The following is a 25,588-nucleotide window of genomic DNA, read 5'->3' on the forward strand; positions in this document are numbered from 1 at the left end:
TGTAGCTGCTGTTTTGGGATACTTCCAAGGAGTTTTTTTTCCCACAAATCATACGAGAATAAATAAACCCATCTTGTGATGAACTCAACTGGGCCCCATGACTTCATGTAGCCTCTGCTTTTACACCAGATGCATTGCTATTGATTCGAGTTCTTTTCTTCTTTTCATTGAATAAAGATTCAAGTAATTGCCTCACTTAGGCCCTGTTTGTTTTGGATTTTGAGAACCCATTGTGAGTTAAAAATTGATTATTGGACTAAAAATTTAACGTAAATTTGATCCAATAATCAGTTTTGGGCTGACAATCGGTTCTCAAAATCCATAACAGGGCCTTAGTAGTTTTGGGCTGACAATCGGTTCTCAATGGGGTTTTTAAGATGGGCTTTCAAGCTAGGGTTTTTTTTTTTTTTGGGTTCGAAACCCTAGTTTTAAGATGGGTTTTCAAGCTAGGATTTGTTATGTTAAGAAACTAGGGTTTGGGGTTTCTTTTTTTATTTTTCATGGGTTGTTGACTGTTTGTTATGGGGTTTGTTTTTTTATTTTATGGGCTTTTGATTTTCAAGGCAATGATTTTTTTCTCCCCAGCCATGGAAAACAAGAGATGTGGGTTTTTTTTTGTTCGAAACTAGGGTTTCCAGTTCAGAGACCCTAGTTTCGAACAAAGAAATATCTCAGTTATTTTAGAATGGAGAAAAATCTGCAACTAGGGTTTCAAAGCAGATTTTTTATGTAAAGTAAAGGAACTAGGGTTTCCTGATTGTTTGTGTTTTATGTAAGACCATAGCAAGTAAACATTTGACTTATCTTTGTTTTTTTACAGTGTTTTTTCGTAGCCATTGAGGAAAGATGGTTTTCAGGACTGTGTTCTGGCTTCTTAAACACACTTATTTATCTCAAACACCTTAGGATTAATGGATTATACTTCTCTTTTTGTTATTGGTATGTGTTTGGCTTCCTTTAATTTGCTAGTTTGGATTGTGGAAGAGATTTCAGGAGATGGTGAAAACCCATCTGGAGTAAAAAGCAGAGTTAAGTCATTTACTCTCTGAATCCTCGTGTTTTTCTTTCGTTTGGTGTTCTGTTGCTTTATGCTTAAATTATTCTTCATTTACTCTCTGAAATCCTTTTTGTTTAATTACAGAAGCATAAAGCATGGCATCCTCAACTAACACTAGTGGTATCTCACATGGCGTACAACCAACAGCCAGAAACTGTCTTTGTAATTTGCCAGCAGTTCGAAGAATTACACAGACCAACAAAAACAATAACAAAGGCCGACCATACTTCGGATGTGCTGGATACCTAGTTGAGTTACAAATGAGATTTCATTGTTTTGATAAGTTTTTTTATAAGTTGTTGAAATTCTAAACAACGTCAATAACATGCAGGGCAACAAGTGCGAATATTTCCTTTGGGCTGACCTTCAGTTTGACGGGAATGAGTCAGGGTTGGAGTCGAGTTTTCACAACAGACGCGAAGTGAGGACGATGGAAGACCGCATCAGCGTACTTGAGAATGATGTAACGATGATGAAGAATGAAAATTCCATGCTTAGAGACCGCATCAACGAACTTAAGAATGATGTTATGATGCTGAAGAATGAAAATTCCATGCTTAAAGACCGTAATAACGAACTTAAGAATGATGTTATGATGCTGAAGAATGAAAATTCCATGTTTAAAGTTTGTGTAGTAATAGGGATTTTCTTTTTTTTTTCTTTTTCCTTCGTAGTACTTAGTGAGAGTAGAAGTGTATCTGGCACTGAATGCATATTTGGAACGTCTTCTGCATGTATCTGGCACATAATGTTTCTTTCTTTTGAATTATGTTTAAAGAGATGTTAGCTTGCTTTGATTTCAGTATTTTCTTTTTCTTTTTGAATGCTTGTTTAAAGGTTGGGATTAGTTAGTAAACATTAAAAGGGATAACTATTAGTGAGGGAGAATGGTTATATTTTCTAGGTTATTTCAATTGGTATGGTTAGCGGTTCACATTTTCTCATTGTATTTTCTTGGTTTTGATTTTTGGTCCTTTTGCTTTCCTTGGTATTTAGAAAATCAGGATCATTACTTCATTATTACCCAATATGTTGTGATAAGTTTTTCCCTGTTTAATTTGAAATGGTATGAAGGGTGTCCCAAATTGTGTCCTCTCCTTAAAATACGTAATTCATAATCTTTTAGAACATATAACAATGAAATAGAAATGAAATGAAATAAAATAAAACGGATCAAGGGTGTCCCAAATTGGCAATCTGTAATTTTTGTTCTTTGCAAATTCAACACTTTGTTTCATGTTGATAAGAGCTTGTCAAATTGCCAACATTTCTTCATCCCTTAGGTTTCATTTTAGTGGAAAAATACAATGGTATGCATTCTTCGTGAGCATGATCTGTATTAAACAAAACAGTAACATGGCAAGATTTGGTCATCTGTCGTATCTCTCAGCCCCAAGTGTTTGATTGAATGCCCCAATTGTTTGATAAAATCTCCTCCACCCCTGCTCAAACTCTAAAAAAAAGCCTGTACCCATGGCCCATAACAGTTTTGTTTGGATTTTTTCGAGAGCATTGAGAACAGACAAAAGATAATATCTTGGATTTCCTTTGCAAGTTCTTCATGGGTCGAGCATCGAGAAGAGTTTTGTGGTCTCATTTATCACTCTTGTGCTCAAGCGCAATGTAGAAGGACCGCTTTACGAATTTCCAACCACTAGCCTTGTGGGCTTCTATTCAAGATTCATACCTTGCTAATAGACTGGTTGTTTCCTGGTAGGATTATCTCCAAACCCCAAAGCTCAGTTATTATGGATTGACAGATTCTTGACAATGCACACATTGCAAACGAGTGTCTTGATTACTATCACAAAAAGAGATTTGGTGGGGCCCATAAACAGAGAGTAACACTCAATAACATTGCCATAATATAAAGTTGAATCCATAAACATTTCCCAATTTAAGAACAAAAGGAAAGTCTCGGCAAAATAAAGTCATTGTCTGATTTCAATGTTCTTCAAACAGTCTTCAAAAAAAAATTGTAGTTTTCAAATAGGAACTGACAGTCTTAAAAAAATAGTAGTCTTCAAATAGTCTTCAACTACAAAAGGTCGTGCAAGAGATTGTAAGCCTAAAGCAATTCGCAAAATGCACACAATCTGTTTGGAACTTCAAATGCCCTGCATGAACAAGAATAAAGGATCATCATCTGGCCGTTACAACTGATACAAATAAACCATTTCATGTGAAGTAGAAATTATTCAATGAAAAAGATAGAATATGTGCATAACTGTAAATGTGCATACATGAGTTAGTCAAAACTGCCATTATATGATAAGGAAAAAAATCATTACCTTCATATTGTTGTTCAATCTATATTCAGGTCCCCTTCTTCTTCTTCCTCCTCTGCCTCTTCGTCTTCCTCTATATCTTCATCCTCATGCACCTCCGTTGTGGGCACCTCCGTTGTGGGCATCTATTGACACGTATAGTAAAGAAAAAAAGGACTACATGTTAAATCCCGTGAATAATAAATATTTAAGGGAAAAAAAGGAAAACGTTAGCAGTAAACCAAACCTCCTTTTTCTTTTTACACGTTGTCTGGTAATGGCCCAACGACAACAAATTCCACACTTCTTCCTCTTGCGCTGGGTTTGAGACTGCTCTAAAGGAGATTTATGCCGTGTTGCCTTTTTCGGCCGACCTTTGCCTCTCACAACTTTGGGATCACGAATAACAATCTCAGGGGTTTCCCTAATAAAGTTAGAATGCACTTGGCTGCCACTGCATGGCATTGAAATTTGCTCAACCAACTTCTTCTTCTGTTCACATTCCGCTAACCAAGCATCAAAAGCTTCATTCATCTTCTTGAAGTGACTCTTATCACTCTGCATTTCTTCTAGAAGGCGTTGATGCTTTCCTATCAGGCACCATTTCTGAAGAGGAGTAGCATCATCACTATCTTCTTCTCCTGTAGGCACTCCACCACCAACATGATATCTCGCCCCAATAGTCCATCTATGTAAGATATATCTCGCAGGAATGCTCGTTAAACGCTTCAAGGTCATAATGCGGAGTATATGTCTACATAAAATCCCCTCAATTTCAAACTTCGCACATGCACATGTAGCCTTCACGCCCTCTTTAGATTCCTCATACACAACCTTCGACCATTTCCATATTGGGTCATCACTGAAACCAACGATGTATTCGATGACGTTGCCATTCTTACATGTCTCCTCTTCCCACAAATCAATACTTTCAGTACACTCGTTTTGGAATATGGTAAACAATGCCCTCGTATAACATTCTCCTGCTTGGGCTTCCAACCGATTTTTTCCTTTCAATACAGCTTTTGCTGATTTAGTATTGAAGTCTTCTTGAGATTTAGACTTACGACGAGCAATGAGTGCCCTACCATATTGTTGGACAAATTCTTGTAAAGTTGTGTTTTGATTGACGAAGCCATCAAAGAAGGCATTTATGCTCTCACTACGTGAACTGGATACCATGCCAACAGTGAACGTGCATCTAAAATAAACTGGCACCCAATGACTCCGCAACTCCCACATTTTCGCTAGCCAGTCTTTTTCACCAATGTTATATTTCTCAACCATCTTTTTCCACTCCATCTCAGAATCTGATATATTTTTCCTATAAAACCAATGAGAATAATCTTTTTCGAAGTCACTAGTTGGGTCTCTAAAAGCTGGAATATGCTCAACTAGATGCTTCTTGATGTGCTAATAGCAGAACCGATGGCGAGTAGTAGGGAATACACTCTGAATTGCATTTCGCATTGCCCCATCCATATCTGTAATTATGCAACCAAGAGCCTTCCCAAACATACACCTCAACCATTGCTCAAACAACCATGTAAACATCTCTTCCTTCTCGTCTGCTAGTAGTGCGCATCCAAAGAGGGCAGACTGTCTATGATGGTTCACCCCAGTAAATGGAGCGAAAGGCATCTGATATCTATTAGTCTTGTACGTAACATCGAAAACAATTATGTCACTAAATGTTAGGTACGCAGTCCTTGCCCGTGCATCCGCCCAAAACATAGATCTTAAATTGCCCACCTCATCCAACTCCATAGAAAAGAAGAAGTTGGGATCTTCTGATCGTTTCTTTTGGAAATGTTCTGCTACTATGACTGCTTCTCTCCCCCCTTCTCAGATGGGAAACCACTTGATTGGTTGTGATTTGTGCATCTGATCCTTTACATGACTCATTAATAGCCCTCGCAATACCAGCAGGCGGCAATCCACTATCTCATAGCAAATCTATCAAATTCTTACAGGCATTGCTCTTATGGAATCCATTATGTGAACGATGCAATCGTATTCTGTCAGGGGAAGTGAGAGCATGACAATGAGTGGGTTGAAAAGCAGTGACAACCCAGTTACCATTTTTGCGTGATATCTCCAACTTCGCTTCACAACCCTCTCGCTTATGGCGACGCACTTTCACTTCTTTTCCAGCCTGTCTCTTATCATTCGAGTTTCTAAACCCCTTTTTATCGCATACGAATCTCCTCCATATTACAACTTTAGTATCCTTCTTCGAAGTAGCAGTCTTAGCTTTCCGAACTCCAAAGCCTGTAACCAATGCGTATAAATTATAATACTGATAGGCAGCTACTTCGTTCTCGAACTCCAAACCAACAAATGGTACAATACGTATATTGCCCTGACAATCATCCTTAATAGGTGTACTAAAGTTCCCACTACATCCCACATCATTATCACCTTGTACCAAAGCGGCCTCATTAAGATTTCCATCCCCATCAACCATAACTAATTCATCTCCACCACCTTTCTCATTTACTCCTTGAGACTCCGACCATGTATCTTCAATCAAAAGTAACATATTTGCATCAATTTGATCAATGGATAACACACAAAGTTCCAACTCATTACTCGTATCCATCGGTTCTATACAACGTCTTCAATCCCTTCTCATAAGACTGAAGTGAGGAGGAAAAAAATCCCTACCAAAAAACAGAGAAAAGTTAAAAATAAAAAAAATAAAAAATCAATGGTTTAGCTTTTTTGGAAGAGCCCTAGCAAGCCGTGATGGATCAAAGGGTAGGATCACCAGGTGTGTTTAGCTACTAAGAAGCTTTCCTTCACCAGGTGTGTTTAGCTACTAAGAAGCTTTCCTTCCTACTAAGGCCCTGTTATGGATTTTGAGAACCGATTGTCAGCCCAAAACTGATTATTGGATCAAATTTACGTTAAATTTTTAGTCCAATAATCAATTTTTAACTCACAATGGGTTCTCAAAATCCAAAACAAACAGGGCCTAAGTGAGGCAATTACTTGAATCTTTATTCAATGAAAAGAAGAAAAGAACTCGAATCAATAGCAATGCATCTAATGTAAAAGCAGAGGCTACATGAAGTCATGGGGCCCAGTTGAGTTCATCACAAGATGGGTTTATTTATTCTCGTATGATTTGTGGGAAAAAAAACTCCCTAGAAGTATCCCAAAACAACAGCTACAAAACTCTAGTTTCTAAACAACATAGAAATCCATCTTCAAATCCAGGGATATGAGAAAAGTTACAGATCTTTCGAACCAAAAAACTCCGTTGAAAACCCATCTTAAAAACCCCCTTGAAATCCATGGATATGAGAAAAGTTACATAAAACTAGGGTTTCGAACCAAAAAAAAAAAATCGTAGCTTTCGAACCAATAAAACCTACAGATCTTTCACTATATATGAGAAAAGTTAAAAAAAAAGAGTAGAAATTTGATTCAATCTAAGAGCTTCGAGAGAAATCTGCTTCCAAAGGGAAAAAAAATGAAGAAATTTGAGAGAGATCTTGAAAGAGGAGAGAGTTAGAGAGAAAGTACCTGTTTTGATCTTCAAATAGAAATGAGGAATGAGGGAGAGAATCCAAAACCTAAGCCGAAACCCTTTCTCTGTCTTTTTTCTTTGTACAACTGAAATTGTCCATGTTCGTGGTATTTTCCGCGCTTTTTCCGAGAGGGTCCGCTCCGCTCCTCAGGGGCCCCACGCCAAGTTGTAACCTAGTACTGTCTGGAGCTGGATCCACTTATGGTACTGGCATTGTAAAGGTGCTTTCCTCTGGTCTGTCCATTCCGAGTGGAAGAGTGTTAGGACGGATAGTAGGAGTGATCTGTCCTCTATAAGGAGCTCTTTTAAGAAGGCACTATAGATCCACTGGATTCATTGCAACAGCACGAACACTGGGGCGTTTGCCTAACCACTGGCTTTGTCCTGCTTTTCTAAGCTTACATGCACCATGGTTGGGATTGGAAGCTATACCAATAGTAGCTGGGAATTGGGAATCAATGAGTTTTTCAACACCGGAAGGTAGCTTTACGCTATAAATATGATGAATCTATTTATAAGTATAGAGAGAAGAGAGCCCGGTCCTAAGAGAAAGATCCCTCTTTTTTCCCTACTCTGGCTCTGGCTCTGGCTCTGGTGCAAGAAGCCCCAGCATTTTATGAGGAGAATCTTTTCCTGTCGATACGGACTAGGGACAACCTTTACCTAAACAGGAATCACCTGGTTCTCCGGTAGTTAGTGCCTCTCCATTTCGGAATGAAATGAATAGGAGTGATTGCTCTATCCTGAAGCCCACCAAAGGGGAGCCAAGAGCCTTCAAATGAGGTCAATTCTTAATCTAGACCTAATGCTAGAGCAATGGTATGGACTTGAGCCTTGTCCAAGCTTTGTTCCAAGAAAATTGGATTTTTAATACAAAAATGGCAACTATTATCAATTTTATTCTTATCCTTCACCAATGGGTGAAAACCATTATATATGCATGAAATTGAGTGACTTTGGGCTCAAACCCAAATGTGGCACTATGTTTTAAGGGTAAAAAGTCTTTTTTGGGTTTTTTGGTGGGCTAGGGTCACACCGTGTGACCAAGCTTGTCGAACCATACGACCTGGGCTGGTCATATGGTGTGACCAACATGGTCGCGCAGCGTGACCTGGTTGGGTCTGAGTGCCCTGTTCTTGGGTTTTCAAAGGGTTTTGGGGGAAATTTTGCAAGGGACTTTCTCCTAGGGTTTTTCAAGGGTTTTCTAAGTATTTTAGGACTAGAAATTTTTATGGAGTTTGTTCCAGGAATTTCTGAGTTTTTCCAGGATCCTGAAGAAATTTTTCGTGGACTTGCCTGGAATCTTTCTGAGGCTTATACAGAGACTTTTTTGGGTTTCATAGGGATCTCTGGAGTTTGCCTGACAATTTCAAGGTTATAATTAGGGGTTTCTGGGAATGGTTTAAGATTTCCGGGGATGGTTTATGATTTTTTCGAGATTTCTTTAGGATTTTTCAAGTGTTTTTTCCGAGACTTTTATGGGGAATTCGTAAGGTTTTTCTTGGGTTTTTTTGGGTCTTTGGGGTGATTTTTTCTGAAAGGTATTGGGATCTTTCCATTCTCGTGCCCATAAAAGAGTCTTCAGTCTTCTTTGTTTGGGAGTTCGGATCAAGCTAGAACGTTCACCATCAAAGCCTTCATCGCGGAGACCAACCGTCAGTCCCGGTTCGACCAAAGTGAGGACATGATGAAGTAAGGTCCCTTCATATACACTACAAGAAATGCAGTGTTCGTTGACGGTGAATATCCATCACTAAAGATCGCAAAACCATCGTTAAATAACTTTAATGGCGTTTAATGTACTATCGCAAAAAAATGTATCGCTGTATACGGGGAAACTGCAACAGAAATCTGTTGCTAAATTTAAATTATTTTCATTAAAAAAGTAAAAATTTACTTTTTGGGATGGAAACCAGACCTTCCATTAAAATATACCATCGTCAAAAGTAACATTGTTGAAGGTTATGTTTCCAGCACTAAGTTTTTTTTTTTTTTAAACAATTTTTTTAGACTTTTCGATAGATTGTTCCATCTCTCTTTTTACTATTAGAGATGGAAAGAATAGTCGCTAATATTCTTAACTTTTTTAAAAATATTTTTTGTTTATTTGGGGGACTGGCAACATGTATCAATTTATCTTGTAGGTACTTGTTACTTGTTCTTCTCATTATTAACACAAAACACAATACAAAAGAAGAAAATGATATATGGAACAAGCATGTTTTGATAATAGGTGAGAGCAAACCTTGTCCTATATACTTAACCAGTTCTTACAATTCCCCAAAAGGATTCAACAGCCTTTGACAGCTATTTAAAGCATATGGGACAAGTCAAGTTAGTGTCTGTTATTAAAACATGGTTATGTCTACGAGGAAAGTGTTTCTGCACACGTGCGCAAGGAGCTCCCTGTGCACAAGTGGCTTAAAAAGCCATCGAATGGTCTCTTTTTCGTATGGCGGGTCCACCTCTGCGGGGTCCACAAAAAGAGACCAATCGATGGCTTTCTAAGCCACTTGTGCACAGGGAGCTCCCTGCGCACGTGTGTAGAAACACTTTTCTCTATGTCTATATCATATTTTTAAAAGGAAATACAACATATGTAACACAACTAACATCGCCAACATTTCAAAAAACATCATTCCAATACACAATAAATGGAAATACAAGATAATCCAAAATACAATACAAAAAAAATAAATCATAGAGAGTAGTTTTGTTGGTACGTCAAGAGAGACATCTAGGCACCCTGCACGATAAAAAAATAAATGATATATAAGAAACACGTAAGCAATTCCATTATACATTAGTAACATGTAAGCAATTGAATCATTCATAAATTCCAAAGAAAATAATTACCATATCAGCATCAATCACAGGGCTCTTCGAAAGAGGTGAATGTGGCAACTGAGAAGAATCGGAACAAGGCACCTATATAATTGTAGACAATATTGTATATTATAATTACACATAATAAATTTGCAAAGAAGGTTATACATAATACAAAACTTATTAAATATTACCTCTGAGCTCTCAGCAACACCAGGAGATGAGATGTACAGGCCCTGCTGGGATTGAGTCACTCTTAACGGTATCTGCATTTCTTCTAATTTTGCTTGTAGCGTATCTCTCTCACCACGCACAACAGAAAGCTCAGTCATAAGCTCCACTTGCCGAGCCTCGTATTGCGCTCGTATCTTGGTCTCCTCTAGCGAAGGACCTCGACTTGATCCGAAGATAGTCTTTGGGGTAACTCCTCCACCGAGTCCCCGCACATGCCCATGGGAGTCAAGGCCCAATACCTGCGCAACGGGGTCATCTCGACGAATAGCATTATGGGCATCTGATGAAGCAAATGATGTTTGGCCCTGTTGGGCCTGCTTTATCGCCTCCTATATATAAATTAATCAATACATTATGCACAAAGATATTAAAATTCTAGAACTTACATATTATTAACCTAATATATAAATAAACAAATAAAACTTACAAATATCTGACGGCCGACATCGGTGCTAGGTTGCGTCTCACCCTTCCTACAGTGGATGGTCATCCACATTTCCGTTCGATCGAATAGAGTTCCATCGTCCCGCTTCTGTGCTCAGTTATCAAAAGTTGAATTGATAACCATTTATCAATTTTTAAAAATATAATGAAAGCATACAATGAATACAAAGTAATATTACCTTTTCTTCGCGTAGTCGTGCAGCGGATTTTGAGCCTCCATATGTAGGCAACTTGTTCTTTGCTCGATTTCGTTTATTTATTTCACTATGTCTCTATATTGTTCAAAAATAACTTACACATATTATTTTCTATTATTAATTGTAAGAACATGCATAAATCTAAATTTTACATACCTGGGCCTCCGGAGTATCCCAATAGTGACACAACTGTTGCCAATCCTCAATCGAGATATAATCTGGACGAGCAGCTTCCTGCGTAGCAGGAGTATTACCAGATGCTAGGGCTATCCTTTTTAACTTGTTCTTACTTTTTCGCCAACAATCGTTGACTTTAGAAAGAACGTACTGCTTTCTTGAATCATCTAATGAAAATTTTTCCTATTCAAAATTTGATTCAAGTTAGACAAATGAGCATACAACTACTTATAATAAATAATAATGCTCTATTCATACTTTGCAGATCATGAAGACCAAGTCTTTGGATTCGTTTGAGATGGTTCTCCAATCATTTTCCGATATAGGGATAATATCTCCCTTCTTCACTAATTTCCTGATGAAGGTTGTGAAGCCCTTCACCTGGGCAGTATTTGGCTGTCCAAATTCATTGAAACTTAAAGGCTCACTCCTACCCAATGTTGAATTTGCGGCTGTTAGCCCTTGACTCCCCATGGAAGAGGCTGAAAACAAAACATCATGAATGTTAACCTTAAAATATTATGTTTCAAACCAACAAACAATTAATAAGTAAAATAATAAAAAAGAGAATGGTGTACGTGCCTGTGGCTATGGAAGACCCCATCTCTTGCATTGTGATATGAGGCTGATACTCGGCCACCTGATCGGGCATAGGGTCAATTGAGGTGGACTCAAAGATAAAGATGGATTACATCATAATAAAGAATATCTCTGTTATGGATTCAATATATTTGTGAGTTCACAACATCCCTACATACTAAACTCAACTCAACTCTACTCAACTCAACTAAGCCTTTGTCCCAAACACAAAATCCTTACCTATAAACATAAAATAATATGCGTATGTTTTATCAAATGATTTTCATGATGAAATCGTATGCAAACCCAACAATCTAAACAAATATATTATTTGGATTTCCGTAATCATCATAACTATAAATAAAAATGATCCAAACCATCTCTCCTAAATAAATCTTCAAATGTAGTTGTTCAACTTACTTTTTCGTGTGCTGTCGAAGTTTGGAAAAACAGGTAATTCTGAAAAAAAATTATTCCCAAACTTTTCCCAAAAATTTATGCAATCCAAACAGGACCTAAATGAATTTGAGGAAAAGAAGGGGTTATTGAAAATGAAAATAAACTATAGACCCCAAACCCTAAACACCATCATGCATACTTAAACAAACTAATCCAGAATAGAAAAATGATATAAATTATTGCAAAGAAAACAAACTACATCTAAAGTATGCAAGAATCTAGGAATTCAGAAGATTTTATAGAAAAATATGAGATTAAAATATGAAAAATATTAACTTAAATGAAGAAGGTTGGGAGGTTGTGTGTAGCCTCAGATCCATCATATTAGAAAAATATGATGGATCATAGGTCACACTTATAAAAATTAATCCTAGTTCATTTTTATAAAAATAAAAAAAAAGTTCACTAATTGATACCTAACCAATACACCAACAAGAGTTCTACTTCTATTTAAAAAATAGAACACATACCATGGATAGTAGGGGTGGACATGGTTCCGGTTCAACACGAAGAACCGAACCGAACCGGCCTGTTTGGTTCGGTTCGGTTCTAGGATTTGGTGGTTCGGTTCCGGTTCTGGATTTGTGGAACCGTGAGAATGCGGTTCGGTTCTGGGTTTGGGATCCTGGAACCAAGAACCGAGTAGGATCATATCCCCCCAATCGGATAAAATCACCCCCGCCCCCCAATACGGTTTCTGTGAGAAAAAAATGCTTTAGACTTTACACTTACTGCTTGAGGGTAAATTCACCCCCCCCCCCCCCCAACGTTTTGCTTTGCCTTTTAAAGTTTTTATCGTAAGTTATTAAAAATGAATGAAATCTCAATCGTTATGTGGAAACTGGAAACCCTAGTTTTCCCCCAAAAGAATAAAATCTCGCCGTCTTCAACCTCGCAGCTCCTCCTCTAGGCTCTCGTCATCTTCAACTTCCAGATAACATCAGGTACCTCTCTCTCTCTCTCTCTCTCTCTCTCTCTCTCTCTCTCTCTCTCTCTCTCTCTCTGCTTCCCTCTATATTGCAACTTGCAAGATCGAACATATATTTGGTCATTTTTTTTCTTTTCAAGAGGGGTTAACTTCCTGATCAAAGATATTTGGTCTTTTTCATTTTTTACGAAGACCTTGCTGATTTTTTATGGTTTTTTCATCTCACATATTTTGGTGTTTTATATTCAAATAGTTTTTTTTTTTTTGCATTTTTTCATGCTTATATTTTACAAAGAACCCTTTGATTTTCTGTTTTTTTTCATCACATCTCTTTTGGGTTTTTAAGGAGGATGGTAATCTGATATTTCCTTGGAGTGATTGATGCATTGCCATTCATTCATCCAATAAAAAGGAAAAAATTATAAAATAAAGGTTGGGTAAACCCAGAACCGAACCAAACCGAACCGATCAAGTTCGGTTTTGGTTCGGTTCGGTTCCAAAGATATATGGTTCGGTTCTGGTTTCAAATTCTGGGAACCGATTGCATATGGTTCGGTTCTGGGTATACCTCGGAACCGAACCGAACCATGTCCACCCCTAATGGATAGAACACATGCATTCTGAAAAAAAATTGAAAATGTAGATACATGGATTTCGAAGGAGTCTGAAAAAAAATCACATGGATTCAAAAAATATTGCTCAGAAAGAAACAAATATATATTTTGAAATAAATAAGTAAAAAAATTTGAGTATAATCAAGTCATGAAACATGGAAGATTTTGATGGAATGATCTAAAAAAAAAAGGAAAAACCCTTATAATGAAAAAATCGAAAAATGGCCTACCTATTTCTTGTTCTTCTTGAACACGGACAAGAGGGCAGAGGCAACAACATACAGAACAATAATGGCAGAAGGTCAGAGAGAGTGAAAGAAAGAGAGAGAGAGAGAGTAAATAAAAATGAAATCACGAGTAAGATTATATACTATATCTGCGACTGACTAAATACAGAATTCGCTAATTATGGAGTTCACAAAATCCGCTGCCATTATACCCGTCATTTCCCATTAATTACAGACAGATAAGAAGGGGGTAATGATGACCTTTCGCGGCGATTATATGTATCCATTGTTAAAGGAAAAAAGCAAGTGGCAACAGTTGGTGGGACTATAGAAAAATCATTAGCTACGATAATTTATGTCGCTAATGACGATATACTAAGACAAATATTTAAAGGCATCGTCAAATCTTAGCGGGATGTGTAAAACAATTTTGCGTGATCAAATCATAAGCATGGGATTGAACAAATTAAACACGAGAAGAGATGGAGGATAAATACCTCCGTCCATGGCTTTTAATGCTTTGGCAAAGATAATTTCACGGTCCGATCCTGTGCAAAACATTGGAACAATAGTTAGCCCAAGCGTTCAACACTATGTATATTTTGATGATCAACAAACCTAAATTGATTAAGTTATCTACTAGTGAATTTGCTAGATGTTGCGTATTATACAGGTTCATTTGAATTCAACATCTTCCACAGAGGCCAAGAGTCAAAGATTGAAGATGAACCAATGTTGGTGACCTACTGTGGATCCCGGACCAGGAGGGGCGTGCCGCCGCGCCTCTCTGCATCTCCCCACGCTTCGGGGCCATGTGTCTGTCGTGTTGGTTTTGGTGTCTTGTTCTCTCTTGGTCCCTTTTTTGGTCAAGGGTGTGTTTATGTCTGCATTTCCTTTGTACTTGAGAAAAGAGGTTTTCAGAGTCGCCACCTAGGTTAGGGCCCAGGACCCGTGATCTGCAGTTCTAGTGAATTTGGGATATGAATCTGAATTTCACAAGAAAGACAATCTTTGCCGTTGCCGTCTAGTTGGGGCCTAAACCCTTCAGCATGGTCTTGACAGAACTCTGGGTAAGGGATATGGTTACATTCGGGGAAGGTATTGGGCACCCCTTATGCACAGGTAAACCTAGTCTCTTACTTGACTTTACGGTTTTGAGAAAACTTAACGAGATTGGTTTTAAAACCTTGCTACGATTAGGCTTATTCCACGACTGGAATTTAAACAAGAAGGAAGGGTAAAAGAATAAGGAAAGTAGGTCTTTTGCTTGTTATTGGATACAAATTTATTAAGCAAGTAAAAAAAAGCAAGTAGAATGAAAGAAATCTCTTTTGGGTTTATTTTATCCAGAAAGGTAAAGGATTTTCATTAATTCAATCTTCAGTGAATGGTGATGCTCACAGGATTGAGGTTACCCCTAAATCTACTTCTTAGGCGTAATCCTTTTTGAACAAGTCAAATGAGCACCTAGAAGTGGAGGTAATCTCAACCAAGTCGATTACCAGAGGCTAAGAGTGGGAATTAAGGAAAAGTCTTTATGAATGACAGAAATGTCTTTTTTATTAAATAATGAAAGGGACTTCTTTAATCTAGCGTATTTATAATCAACAACTCTAAAATGACTGAGATAGACAACACTGGGGATTCCTGATCTTGAGGGGGCATCAGAGCCCATGCTTCCTCGTATCGAATACCGAGAAGAGCAGTCTATCATTAATCATATTGTTTGTTGCGTATAAATAACCAGAATTAAAGAAATCGTCTTTGCTTGAAAGTGAAGAAAAGGAGGGGATTTATGCTAAGGGTTTGGGGCTAGAGGATCCTCATACCCTATAACTACCCACTTTCGGGTTTCATAAATGAAATACAGAAAGTTAGTAAATATACCTAGCAAGGAAATAGTGTTGCTTTCAGAATTTTGGCAGAGTGCTGGCGTCCTAGTGCTCATAGTAGTGTGGTATCACTCTAAATCCTCAAAATTTCAACAGAGTACCGACGCCTGGGGTTGTAAGAAATTTTGGGAGAAATCAGACAGTCGGATATGACTATATGCCATTTTCTAGGGAAATCGCAGAAGCTTCTCTAGTATTTCTCTCTCTCTCTCTCTCTCTCTCTCTCTCTCTCTCTCTCTCTCTCTCTCTCTCTCTAAAAGGAAACTATTTTGAAAGGAACTAATTTCTGGGAAAAATAGAAGGACGTGAATCGAAATCTAGATGATCTTGATCTGTTTCTGATCAGAAAACTAAAATCTAAATGATTATGATCTGCTTTTAAACTGAAAACTGACCTATATTTATAGAAAAAAAAACTAGAAATAATAGGTTGCGATTTGAAATCGCAACCTCCGATTTGCTCTAACACAAATGTCAGGTCAGCAAGCAAACCACAGGTTGTGATTTGAAATCGCAACCTAGGTTTGCTTGCAATTTGAAATCGCAACATACAATTCGGGAGTAGAAATCGCAGGGGGGCTTGCTTTAAAAAGGTAGTTTTTTTTTATTCCGAGAACTGATTCTTGGATCTCGAGAGAGATTCTCGGTTCCAGGAAAGCAGTTAATTGCTCTGCAAGTTAGGTATTTGTTCAGTGCTATGTAAAAACAGGCTTTTTTGGTGGTGCCGTAAAAGGCAGGTGCCGTGCGAAGAGGGGCTTCTGTTTAACTTTGAAACAAATTCGTTCTAAGGAAATATTTTCATTCTGAAAACTAGATAGATCGAGAGAAAGACTAGAGAAGCTTCAGGACTCATCATAGGAAACGTCCTCGTGATAATCTATCATTAGCACGACCTTGACAAAATGGGGTGTCTAAGATGCCCCTCTTTAGCAGAGGGTGTTTCACATGCGAATGCCAAATCCAGAAGGGACAACAACATTTTGTCACTAAGGGCTACTGATAGAATTGCAAGTCCTCATCGGATCCTTAGGCACGGCCTTTACCGAGAAGTCTTGATGTCAGGTCCTCGAGTGGAAACCTCATGCTTATGGTTTTATGCTTGAAAATGTATGATTGTTAAGTGAGCCTTGGCTGGGCATCACATTAACAGTCGGGAGGGACCAATGGGGGGCCATGCTATCGCCTGAAATCAATCTAGGTCATGGTAATATTGCTTGTGTGAGTACTTGATCCACAGATTGATTGTTCGGGTAGGGCAAAATAAGGGGATCCCTTTCAGGCATTTAGTTCAAAATTTGATTGTAAAGGATTGATTTGCTTGGTAATCTGATTTAAGATTTGAATGAAGGGATCTGTTCATTGGGATCTGATCCGGGATTAAGCTTGAATCGGAGTGGATCCGTTCTTTGGGATCCGATCCAGAATTTGAGAGGAAGGGATCTGTTCGTTCCAAAAGCTAATGGAGGGGATCCATTCATTGGAATCTGATCCAGAATTTGATGTAGGGGATTCGTTCGTTGGGATCTGATCCAGAATTCGAGAGGAAGGGATCCATTCATTGGGATCTGATCTGGGATTAAGCTTGAATGGCAGGGGATCCGTTCGATGGGATTCGATCCAGATTTTTGAAGTAGAGGGGATTCATTCAATGGGATCCAATTCAGAAGCTTGAATGGATGGATCTGTTCATTGGTATCTGATCCATATTTTAGAGTTAGAAGGGATCCTTTCATTGGGATCAATCCAGAAGCTTGAATGGAGGGGACCCATTCGTTGGGATCCGATCTAGATTTTTGAAGCGAAGAGGATCCGTTCGTTGGGATTCGATCCAGATTTTCGAATTGGAGGGGATCCGATCCGGAATCTTGGATGGACGTGCGATCTGCTCGTTGGGATCCGATCATGATTTTGAATTGGAAGGGATCTGTTCGTTGGGATCCGATCCAGAAGCCTGAATGGAGGGGATTCATTCATTAGAATTCGATCCAGACTTTTCAATAGAGGGGACTTGATTGTTGGGATCCGAACCATATTTTTGAAGTAGAAGGGATTCGTTCGTTGGGATCCGATCCTGAACCTTCAATGGAGGGGACTCGTTCATTGGGATCCGATCTAGATTTTTTAATTGGAAGGGATCCGTTCGTTGGGATCCAATCTAGAAGCTTGAATGGAGGGGATCGGTTTGTTGGGATCCGATCTAGAAGCTTGAATGGAGGGGTCCTATTCGTTGGGATCCTCCAAATTTTTGAAGAGGAGGGGATTCGTTCATTGGGATCCAATCCTGAAGCTTGAATGGATGTGATCTGTTTGTTAGGACCTGATCCAGAAGCTTAGATGGAGGGGATCCGTTCGTTAGGATCCAATCCAGATTTTTGAATTGGAAGGGATCCATTCGTTGGGATCCAATCCAGAAGCTTGAATGGAGGAGACCCGTTCATTGGGATCCAATCTAGAAGCTTGAATGGAGGGGACTCGTTCGTTGGGATCTGATCCGGATTTCTGAAGTGGAGGGGATCCGTTCATTGGGTTCCAATCCAGAAGCTTGAATGGAGGGGATCCTTTTGTTGGGATCCGATCTAGATTTTTAAAGTGGAGGGGATCAATTCGTTGGGACCCAATCAAGAAGCATGAATAGAGGGGATCCATTCATTAGAATTTGATCCAGTTTTTGAATTGGAAGGGATCTGTTCATTGGGATCGGATTCAGAAGATTGAATGGAGGGGACCCGTTCATTGGGATCCAATCCAGATTTTTGAATTGGAGGGGATCCAATCGTTGGGATCTGTTAGACCTAAAATCGGTAACAGGTACAGCAGTGATGTAAGAGCTGAGCTGGATGACTAGAGGAGCTGAGTCCTGAAGGACCGGAGTGAGCGAGGAGTGAGGTAGTCGAGGGAGAGTCCTGCTATGAGGGCTGAGTCCTGCACAAGGCAAGCGAGGTCAGAAGACCAGACCGGGTTTTACTCCGGACAGGCCCTTCGACACTCAAGTCAGTATGAGCAGGAGTGAAGGGGAGATGTCTAAGAGTTTAGGGAGAGAAGGGATTTTCGCATTACCCATTGGTTTGAGCTTTGAATCCCTTTTTATAGGGAAAACCTGGTGAGGTGTCCTGGACAGGTGTCCAGGACAGATGGCGGCCTGTAAGAGGCTGGAGTTCACCTACTCCAAGACAGGTGGCAGGCTGTGAGTGGCTGGAGTTTACCTACTCTGGGACAGGTGGCAGCCTGTGAGTGGCTGGAGTTCACCTGCTCTGGGACAGGTGGCAGCCTGTGAGTGGCTGGAGTTCACCTGCTCTGGGACAGGTGGCAGCCTGTGAGTGGCTGGAGTTTTTACACCCCATCAGTTGCCCCCCAGTTTTCCAAGTCATTGAGTGACTTGGGAAAGTGTGGTTGATCGCTTATCTGGATGGACAGGTGTTGTGTGGAAGTGAATCGGAGGGTTCAGTCCGGAGATCCAGTCCGGAGTCCGGCTGGAAGTGGAGTCCGGAGATCCAGTCCGGAGTCCGGCTGGAAGTGGAGTCCGGAGGTCCAGTCCGGAGTCCGGCTGGAAGTTGAGTCCGGAGATCCAGTCCGGAGTCCGGCTGGAAGTGGAGTCCGGAGTCCGGAGGTCCAGTCCGGAGTCCGGCTGGAAGTGGAGTCCGGAGTCCGGCTGGAAGTTGAGTCCGGAGTCCAGCTGGAAGTTGAGTCCGGAATCCGGCTGGGAGTGGAGTCCGGAGTCCGGAGGTCCAGTCCGGAGTCCGGCTGGAAGTTGAGTCCGGAGTCCGGCTGGGAGTTGAGTCCGGAGTCCGGAGGTCCAGTCCGGAGTCCGGCTGGAAGTGGAGTCCGGAGTCCGGCTGGAAGTTGAGTCCGGAGTCCGGCTGGGAGTTGAGTCCGGAGTCCGGAGGTCCAGTCCGGAGTCCGGCTGGAAGTGGAGTCCGGAGTCCGGCTGGGAGTTGAGTCCGGAGTCCGGCTGGGAGTTGAGTCCGGAGTCCGGCTGGGAGTTGAGTCCGGAGTCCAGCTGGAAGTTGAGTCCGGATGTGGACTGATTTTTTGTCGTCTTGCGGCCAGTCTGGTTCGGACCGGACTGGTTTTTGTCGTTTTGTTGAAACACGTCATATCCAGTTCGGATTTTCCCGGACTGATTTTTGTCGTCTTGCGGCCAGTCCGGTTCGGACCGGACTGGTTTTTGTCGTTTTGTTGAAACGCGTCATATCCAGTTCGGATTTTCCCGGACTGATTTTTGTCGTCTTGCGGCCAGTCCGGTTCGGACCGGACTGGTTTTTGTCGTTTTGTTGAAACGCGTTATATCCAGTTCGGATTTAAAAAATCCAGTACGGAGTGCGGAGCGTGGAGCACGGAGTACGGAGCACGGAGTACGGAGTACGGAGCATGAGGTAGAGCGGTGATGTGAATTTTCATGCACGTAGGAACACGCGCGTGCTTGATCGTATTTTTGAGTGGGAGAATGTGTCCGTCATAAATATGGGACACGTGGCGCCATTTGAGTGTCCTCGAGATGCGTGCATCGTATTTAATGCCCCACCGCCTCTGAAAAGCTATAAAAGGAGGTTTTACCCCCTTTCATTCTTTACTTTTTACTTTTCATCTTTTCTTCTTTTTCTTGCTCTGGGAGCTTCGACTTCTCAGTTCTCAGTTCGCAGTTCGCAGTTCCCAGTTCGCAGTTCGCAGTTCGAGTTGCGCAAGGACTTGGCGAGCTCCACTCACCGGTATTCCTCTCAGCCCTTCTCTTTACTACATGTCTGATAGTAGTTCGAGTTCCGAGTCCGGTACGGAGTCCTCCACTAGCAGTAGTTCGGAATTTAGGCCGCCGCAGGAGCCTGTAATGGTTAGGACGTCCGCTAGAGTAGATCTTGTAGATAGTGACGACGAAGGGGACAAGGATGAGGTGTTTTTAGACTTAAACGCCACTCCACTCCCCACTGTTAGTCTCTCCCGAGCAGAAGGGAGTGTTGAAAGTGACGTTGCTGAGGCGTCTACAACATTCCCTCCTGGTCAGGCGGTGGAGGTAGTCGCTAGAGCGCGGATGGATGCCAACCCAAAATACAACCTGCGAGCTCTAGTCGAAGAGAACTACCTCACCAGGTCCATGCTAGGCGATATTAGGAATAAGTACTGTGTGCCCCCAAGATTTGAACTGAAGGCAGCTATAGAGGGAGACAGAGCCTGTAACGAGAGTCGAGATCTCTGTATTTATGAGGAGTCGATGAGGGCGGGATTCCGGTTTCCTCTGCACCCATTCTTCGCAGCGGTGCTTCGATACTACGGACTGGCCCCAGCTCAAGTAGCTCCGAACTCATGGAGACTACTGACTGGGTTCTTGTATCTTGTCCACGGCCGGTTAGAGAGGAGCGTGAGCTTGTCGCTATTCCGTGCTTGTGCACATCTGAAGAGGCATAAGGAAGGGGGCTGGATCTACATCAGCCAGCGCCCTGAACTCAAAATCATCACCGGTATCCCCTCGTCAATACATTCATGGAAGAATAGGTTCTTCTACGTCGAGGATAAGGAGGTCAGTGAGCCCTGGCCTGTCCCTCTAGTGTGGGACACTCCGGACACTTCCAAATTAAGTCGAAAGCCGCTCCTCGAGAGTGAGGACAAAGAGACTTTCGCCTTGATGCGGAAGGAGATTGAGCAATCAGGCCTTATCCGCTGTGCAGAGTTCGCAAGAGAGGAGGTGCTAGTTGGGCTGGGCGTGAGTGCCGCGACTCCAGAACGTATGTAGCTAGACTTGTCTTTTAAAATATGTTTACTTTTATATGCTTGCTTCTGACTGCTTGCTTGTCTGGCAGAAATGAAGAAACAATCGACTGTCGAGAAGATAAGACAGGGAGCCCAGCCACGGGCACAGGAGGGTGCTGCACAGGCACAACAGGAGCGCCAGAAGAGAAAGGCGACTGTACTGGGGAGTCCGGCCCCGTCACAGGGCACTCCTCCCCCATCCCAGAGGCCCAAGACTACGGTGAAGCTAATAGGCCCCTTTGCTCAGGGCGGTGGCTCTTCTAAGTCCGGTGGTGCTTCTACCGGAACCGGTTCTGGGGCTCGTCCTCCTACGGGGCTTAGTGAGCACGTCTTTCGACCCAATTGGGCCGTTCTGAAGGATGACACTGCCCTAGGCGAGAGCCGAGTAGCAGCAGAGCTCATGAGCAAGTGTTTGCTGCGGAAGGACAAGCAACAGATCCTTTACGAGCCGCCAGCTACAGGGGAGGAGGCTGTGCTATCCTCAGCTTACCAGGTAAGGAAGTGGTGATCCATTTGCTAACTTTCTGCCCATTTCTTCCTTTCACCATACTGATGCCTGTTTCTTTCTTCAGATCTTGCTCTACTATAATGACCTCAAGGAGAAGAGTAAGAAGTTCTCCCAAGCCATTACTGCATCTGAAGAGGTGAATGGAAAGTTGGCCGCTGAGGTGCAGGAGCTTCAAACGAGCATCGGGCGAATAGAGGAGGAGAGGAGGTTGTTGAAAGAGGATCTGGCCGCAGAGAAGAAGAAACTGGCCAAGGCTGCTGAAGCCATGGAGGCTCAAAGAGGAAGAGCCACTGAGAGGCAGGAGAAGGCAGTGAAGGAGGCTGAACTTTTCAGCCTGTCGAGCGAGGCTTATAGTCTTGGATACTACGACTGCCTCCAGGAGCTCCAGGCCTGCAATCCAAACTTATTGATGCAGAACATGACTCTCCCTGCCAGGCCGAAGATTACTGATGAGGAGCCAGATGCTCGTGCTGACATCACCTCTCTTCCAGATGCTTAGTATTATTTTTATTTTTATTTTTGTTTGTTTTGACCTCTTTTTGTAATGGTCCTTGAGACCCTACAGCTCTTACCAGCCTTTTTAAAGTGAATTTTGTAATGGCCCTCGAGGCCCCACATATTCTGATCAATGAAATCACATGTCTGTCTCTGATACTTCTCAACTGAGTGATTTGCTTGACTGTCTTTTTAATTTTGATAACCTGGGACTGAGGCTGTTGATAGTCGAATTGTGACGAACTGGTCTTTTAACAAGTACCCAAGTTCAGGAACAACAAGTACCCAAGTTTTGTGAACTGGGTTTCCAGTAAGTACCCAAGTTTTGTGAACTGGGTTTCTAGTGAGTACCCAAGTTTAAGAACTGGGTTTCCAGTGAGTACCCAAGTTTAAGAACTGGGTTTCCAGTGAGTACCCAAGTTTTGTGAACTGGGTTTCCAGTGAGTACCCAAGTTTAAGAACTGGGTTTCCAGTGAGTACCCAAGTTTTGTGAACTGGGTTTCCAGTGAGTACCCAAGTTTTGTGAACTGGGTTTCCAGTGAGTACCCAAGTTTAAGAACTGGGTTTCCAGTGAGTACCCAAGTTTTGTGAACTGGGTTTCCAGTGAGTACCCAAGTTTTGTGAACTGGGTTTCCAGAGAGTAAGATTGAAACAAAGTCTGCAAAAAAGATTATTTATTTATAACAACAAATTGACAAATTTACAAAGTCACCTTTTTACGCTGTACATTTTGTCTATTGATAATATCTCCTGAGATTTTTGGAGTTCCAGGCGTGAGGTAATAAGTGCTCTTTCAGTGTCTCCAGTTTATAGCTTCCTGGCCGGATAACTTCTTTCACTCGATATGGCCCTTCCCAAGTCGGGGAGAGTTTCCCGACTTTCGTCGGTTGGGAGACGGCTGCCTTTCTCAGGACTAAATCTCCTGTCCTGAATTCTCTGGGGCGAATCTTGGAGTTGTGATAATTTGATACCCTCTGCTTATAAGCGGCGACCCGGATTCGAGATTCTTCCCGGATTTCTTCTAGTAAGTCGAGGTCGGCACGGAGCCCGTCGCCGTTAAGCTACTCGTTGAAGCTGGTGATTCGGGGAGATGGAGCGCCTATATCGACTGGTATCACAGCCTCAGTACCAAAGGAAAGGTTGAATGGCGATTCACCAGTCGTCGTGCGAGGAGTAGTGCGGTAAGCCCACAGAACGTGATAGAGCTCATCTGCCCAACGGCCAGCTTTTTCGTCCAGCCTCTTTTTTATCCCCTAGAGCAGGATTCTATTAGTTACTTCCGTTTGCCCATTGGTCTGGGGGTGTGCAACCGAAGTGAATCTCTGTTCAATTTTTAGGTCCGAGCAGAACTTTCGAAAGTTCCGGCAGTCAAACTGTTTGCCGTTGTCTGTGATCAAGATACGGGGAATCCCAAATCTACAGACTACTGCCTTCCAGAAGAAGTTCTGCACATTCTGCTCAGTGATCTGGGCCAGAGGTTCTGCCTCCACCCACTTAGTGAAATAGTCGATCGCCACTACCACGAACATGCGCTTTCCAGAGGCCGGTGGGAAAGGGCCTAGGATGTCCATCCCCCATACTGCAAAGGGAAGCGGACTAATAATTGGAGCCATTGCTACGGCAGGCTGGTGGATGGTAGGAGAGAACATCTGACACTTCTCACACCTTTTAACCAGATCCAGGGCATTCTGTCTGATAGTAGGCCAATACAGTCCTCTGAGCAGCACCTTTATCGCCAGGGCTTTGCCCCCCAGATGTTCTCCGCAAATTCCTTCATGAGTCTCTTGTAGTGCATACGCGGCGTCGCTCGGCCTCAAACACTTCAGATATGGGAGAGTATATGACCTTTTGTATAGATTGTCACCACTGAGGGAGAATCGGGCAGCTCTCTGTATCACCTTACGAGCTTCTTTCTTATCCTCCGGGAGTCTAGCATCGCGCAGATAACCCACGATCTCATCCATCCAGCACGGCTCATCTTCCACCTGCATGACTTCCATGGCTTTACTGTCGATGCTGGACCTCTGTAGAAACTCCATGTGTATGCTTCCGAGAGTGGTATATCCAGAGGCAGCCAGTTTTGACAGCACGTCAGCTTTGGCATTCTCCGTTCTTGGCACTCTGATGACCTCGAAACTTGCAAACCGGCTGGAAAGTTGGCGAACCTTGGCGAGGTACTTAATCATACGCTCGTCTCGGGCTTCGTAGACACCTTGGATCTGGTTTGCTACCAGCTGCGAGTCGCAGTATGCTTTCAATTTTTGGGCGCCGGTCTGAATTGCTAGGCTCATTCCGGCAAGGAGGGCCTCATATTCCGCCTCATTATTTGATGCACGGAACCCGAATCTCAGGGCGTAATCCGCAGTGAACTCATCAGGCCCAGTGAGGATGAGGCCAGCTCCACAGCCGTTTTTATTTGAAGATCCGTCGACATATACCTCCCAAGTTGGTGTGCTGGTTATGGAGTCCTGTCCGGCTGAAGGTGGCCTGATTTCTGTCCGAATTTCCTCTGTCATACGCTCTTCAGGGACTACTTTCTCTATGACTGGGAGCTGCAATGCTTCAGGGTCGACGACCTGCTGGGGGATAGTGCACTCTGCTACAAAATCTGCCAGTACTTGGGCCTTGATAGCTGGCCTGGGTGCGTACTGAATATCGAACTCGCTTAGCTCTACAGCCCATTTCACAAGTCGCCCGGAGATATCTGGTCGATGGAGAACTTGTCGAAGTGGCTGATCAGTCAAGACCTTTACAGTGTGAGCTTGGAAGTACGGCCTTAACTTCCTGGCGGCCATTACCAGCGCGTAAGCCAATTTCTCGACCCGCTGGTACCTTGTTTCTGCGTCGTGAAGAACCTTGCTAACATAATAAATTGGTTTTTGCTGGCGGTGCTCTTCACGGACGAGTACAGCTGCCAGAGCCGTGGAGCTGATGGAGAGATACAAAAATAGCTCCTCGCCCGGCTCCGGCTTTGTTAATAATGGCGGAGAGGACAAATATCTTTTCAGTTCTTCGAATGTGACCTGGCATTCTTCCGTCCAGGGCGCGGTCTTGAGTCCCTTGACCGCGCTAAAAAAGGGGAGGCACCTTTCCGCTGATTTGGAGATAAAGCGACCCAACGCCGCTATCATTCCTGTGAGCCGCTGGACTTCCCTGATGGTTTTTGGGGCAGTAAGCTCCATGACGGCTCTGATCTTTTCTGGATTTGCTTCTATCCCTCGCTGGCTCACCATGAATCCTAAGAACTTCCCCGAGCTGACACCAAATGTGCACTTGGTGGGGTTAAGTTTCATGTTGTGCTTCTTCAGGACCTGGAATGTTTCTCTGAGATCAGACGCATGATCCTGCGCACTCCGACTTTTGACCAGCATATCATCTACATAGACTTCCATGTTACGGCCGATCTGGTT

The 25,588-nt window shown here is 42.3% G+C and overlaps 1 protein-coding gene across 1 annotated transcript; it reads right to left on the reverse strand.

Moving 5' to 3' along the window:
- Window positions 1–3,362: 3,362 nt before the first annotated feature.
- Window positions 3,363–5,091, reverse strand: LOC143891194 (protein FAR1-RELATED SEQUENCE 5-like). Its single transcript, XM_077395827.1, has 3 exons — window positions 4,751–5,091; window positions 3,589–4,648; window positions 3,363–3,470 (listed from the first exon to the last, which is right to left on the reverse strand). Exons 1-3 carry the CDS (start codon window positions 5,089–5,091, stop codon window positions 3,363–3,365), a joined length of 1,509 nt encoding a protein of 502 aa, XP_077251942.1.
- Window positions 5,092–25,588: the final 20,497 nt, after the last annotated feature.

Source organism: Tasmannia lanceolata, unplaced genomic scaffold (assembly GCF_043159265.1).
Source record: "Tasmannia lanceolata isolate RefF3 unplaced genomic scaffold, GAP_Taslan_0.1 ptg000013l, whole genome shotgun sequence".
Taxonomy (NCBI): Eukaryota; Viridiplantae; Streptophyta; class Magnoliopsida; order Canellales; family Winteraceae; genus Tasmannia; species Tasmannia lanceolata.

Coding starts and splice junctions, on each gene's coding strand:
- LOC143891194 (XM_077395827.1), bottom strand. CDS start 5,091: ATGGAGTTGGATGAGGTGGGCAATTTAAGATCTATGTTTTGGGCGGAT. Junction 4,649..4,750: donor TTCCCTACTACTCGCCATCG/GTTCTGCTATTA, acceptor TTGGTTTTATAG/GAAAAATATATCAGATTCTG. Junction 3,471..3,588: donor GGGCCATTACCAGACAACGT/GTAAAAAGAAAA, acceptor ACGTGTCAATAG/ATGCCCACAACGGAGGTGCC.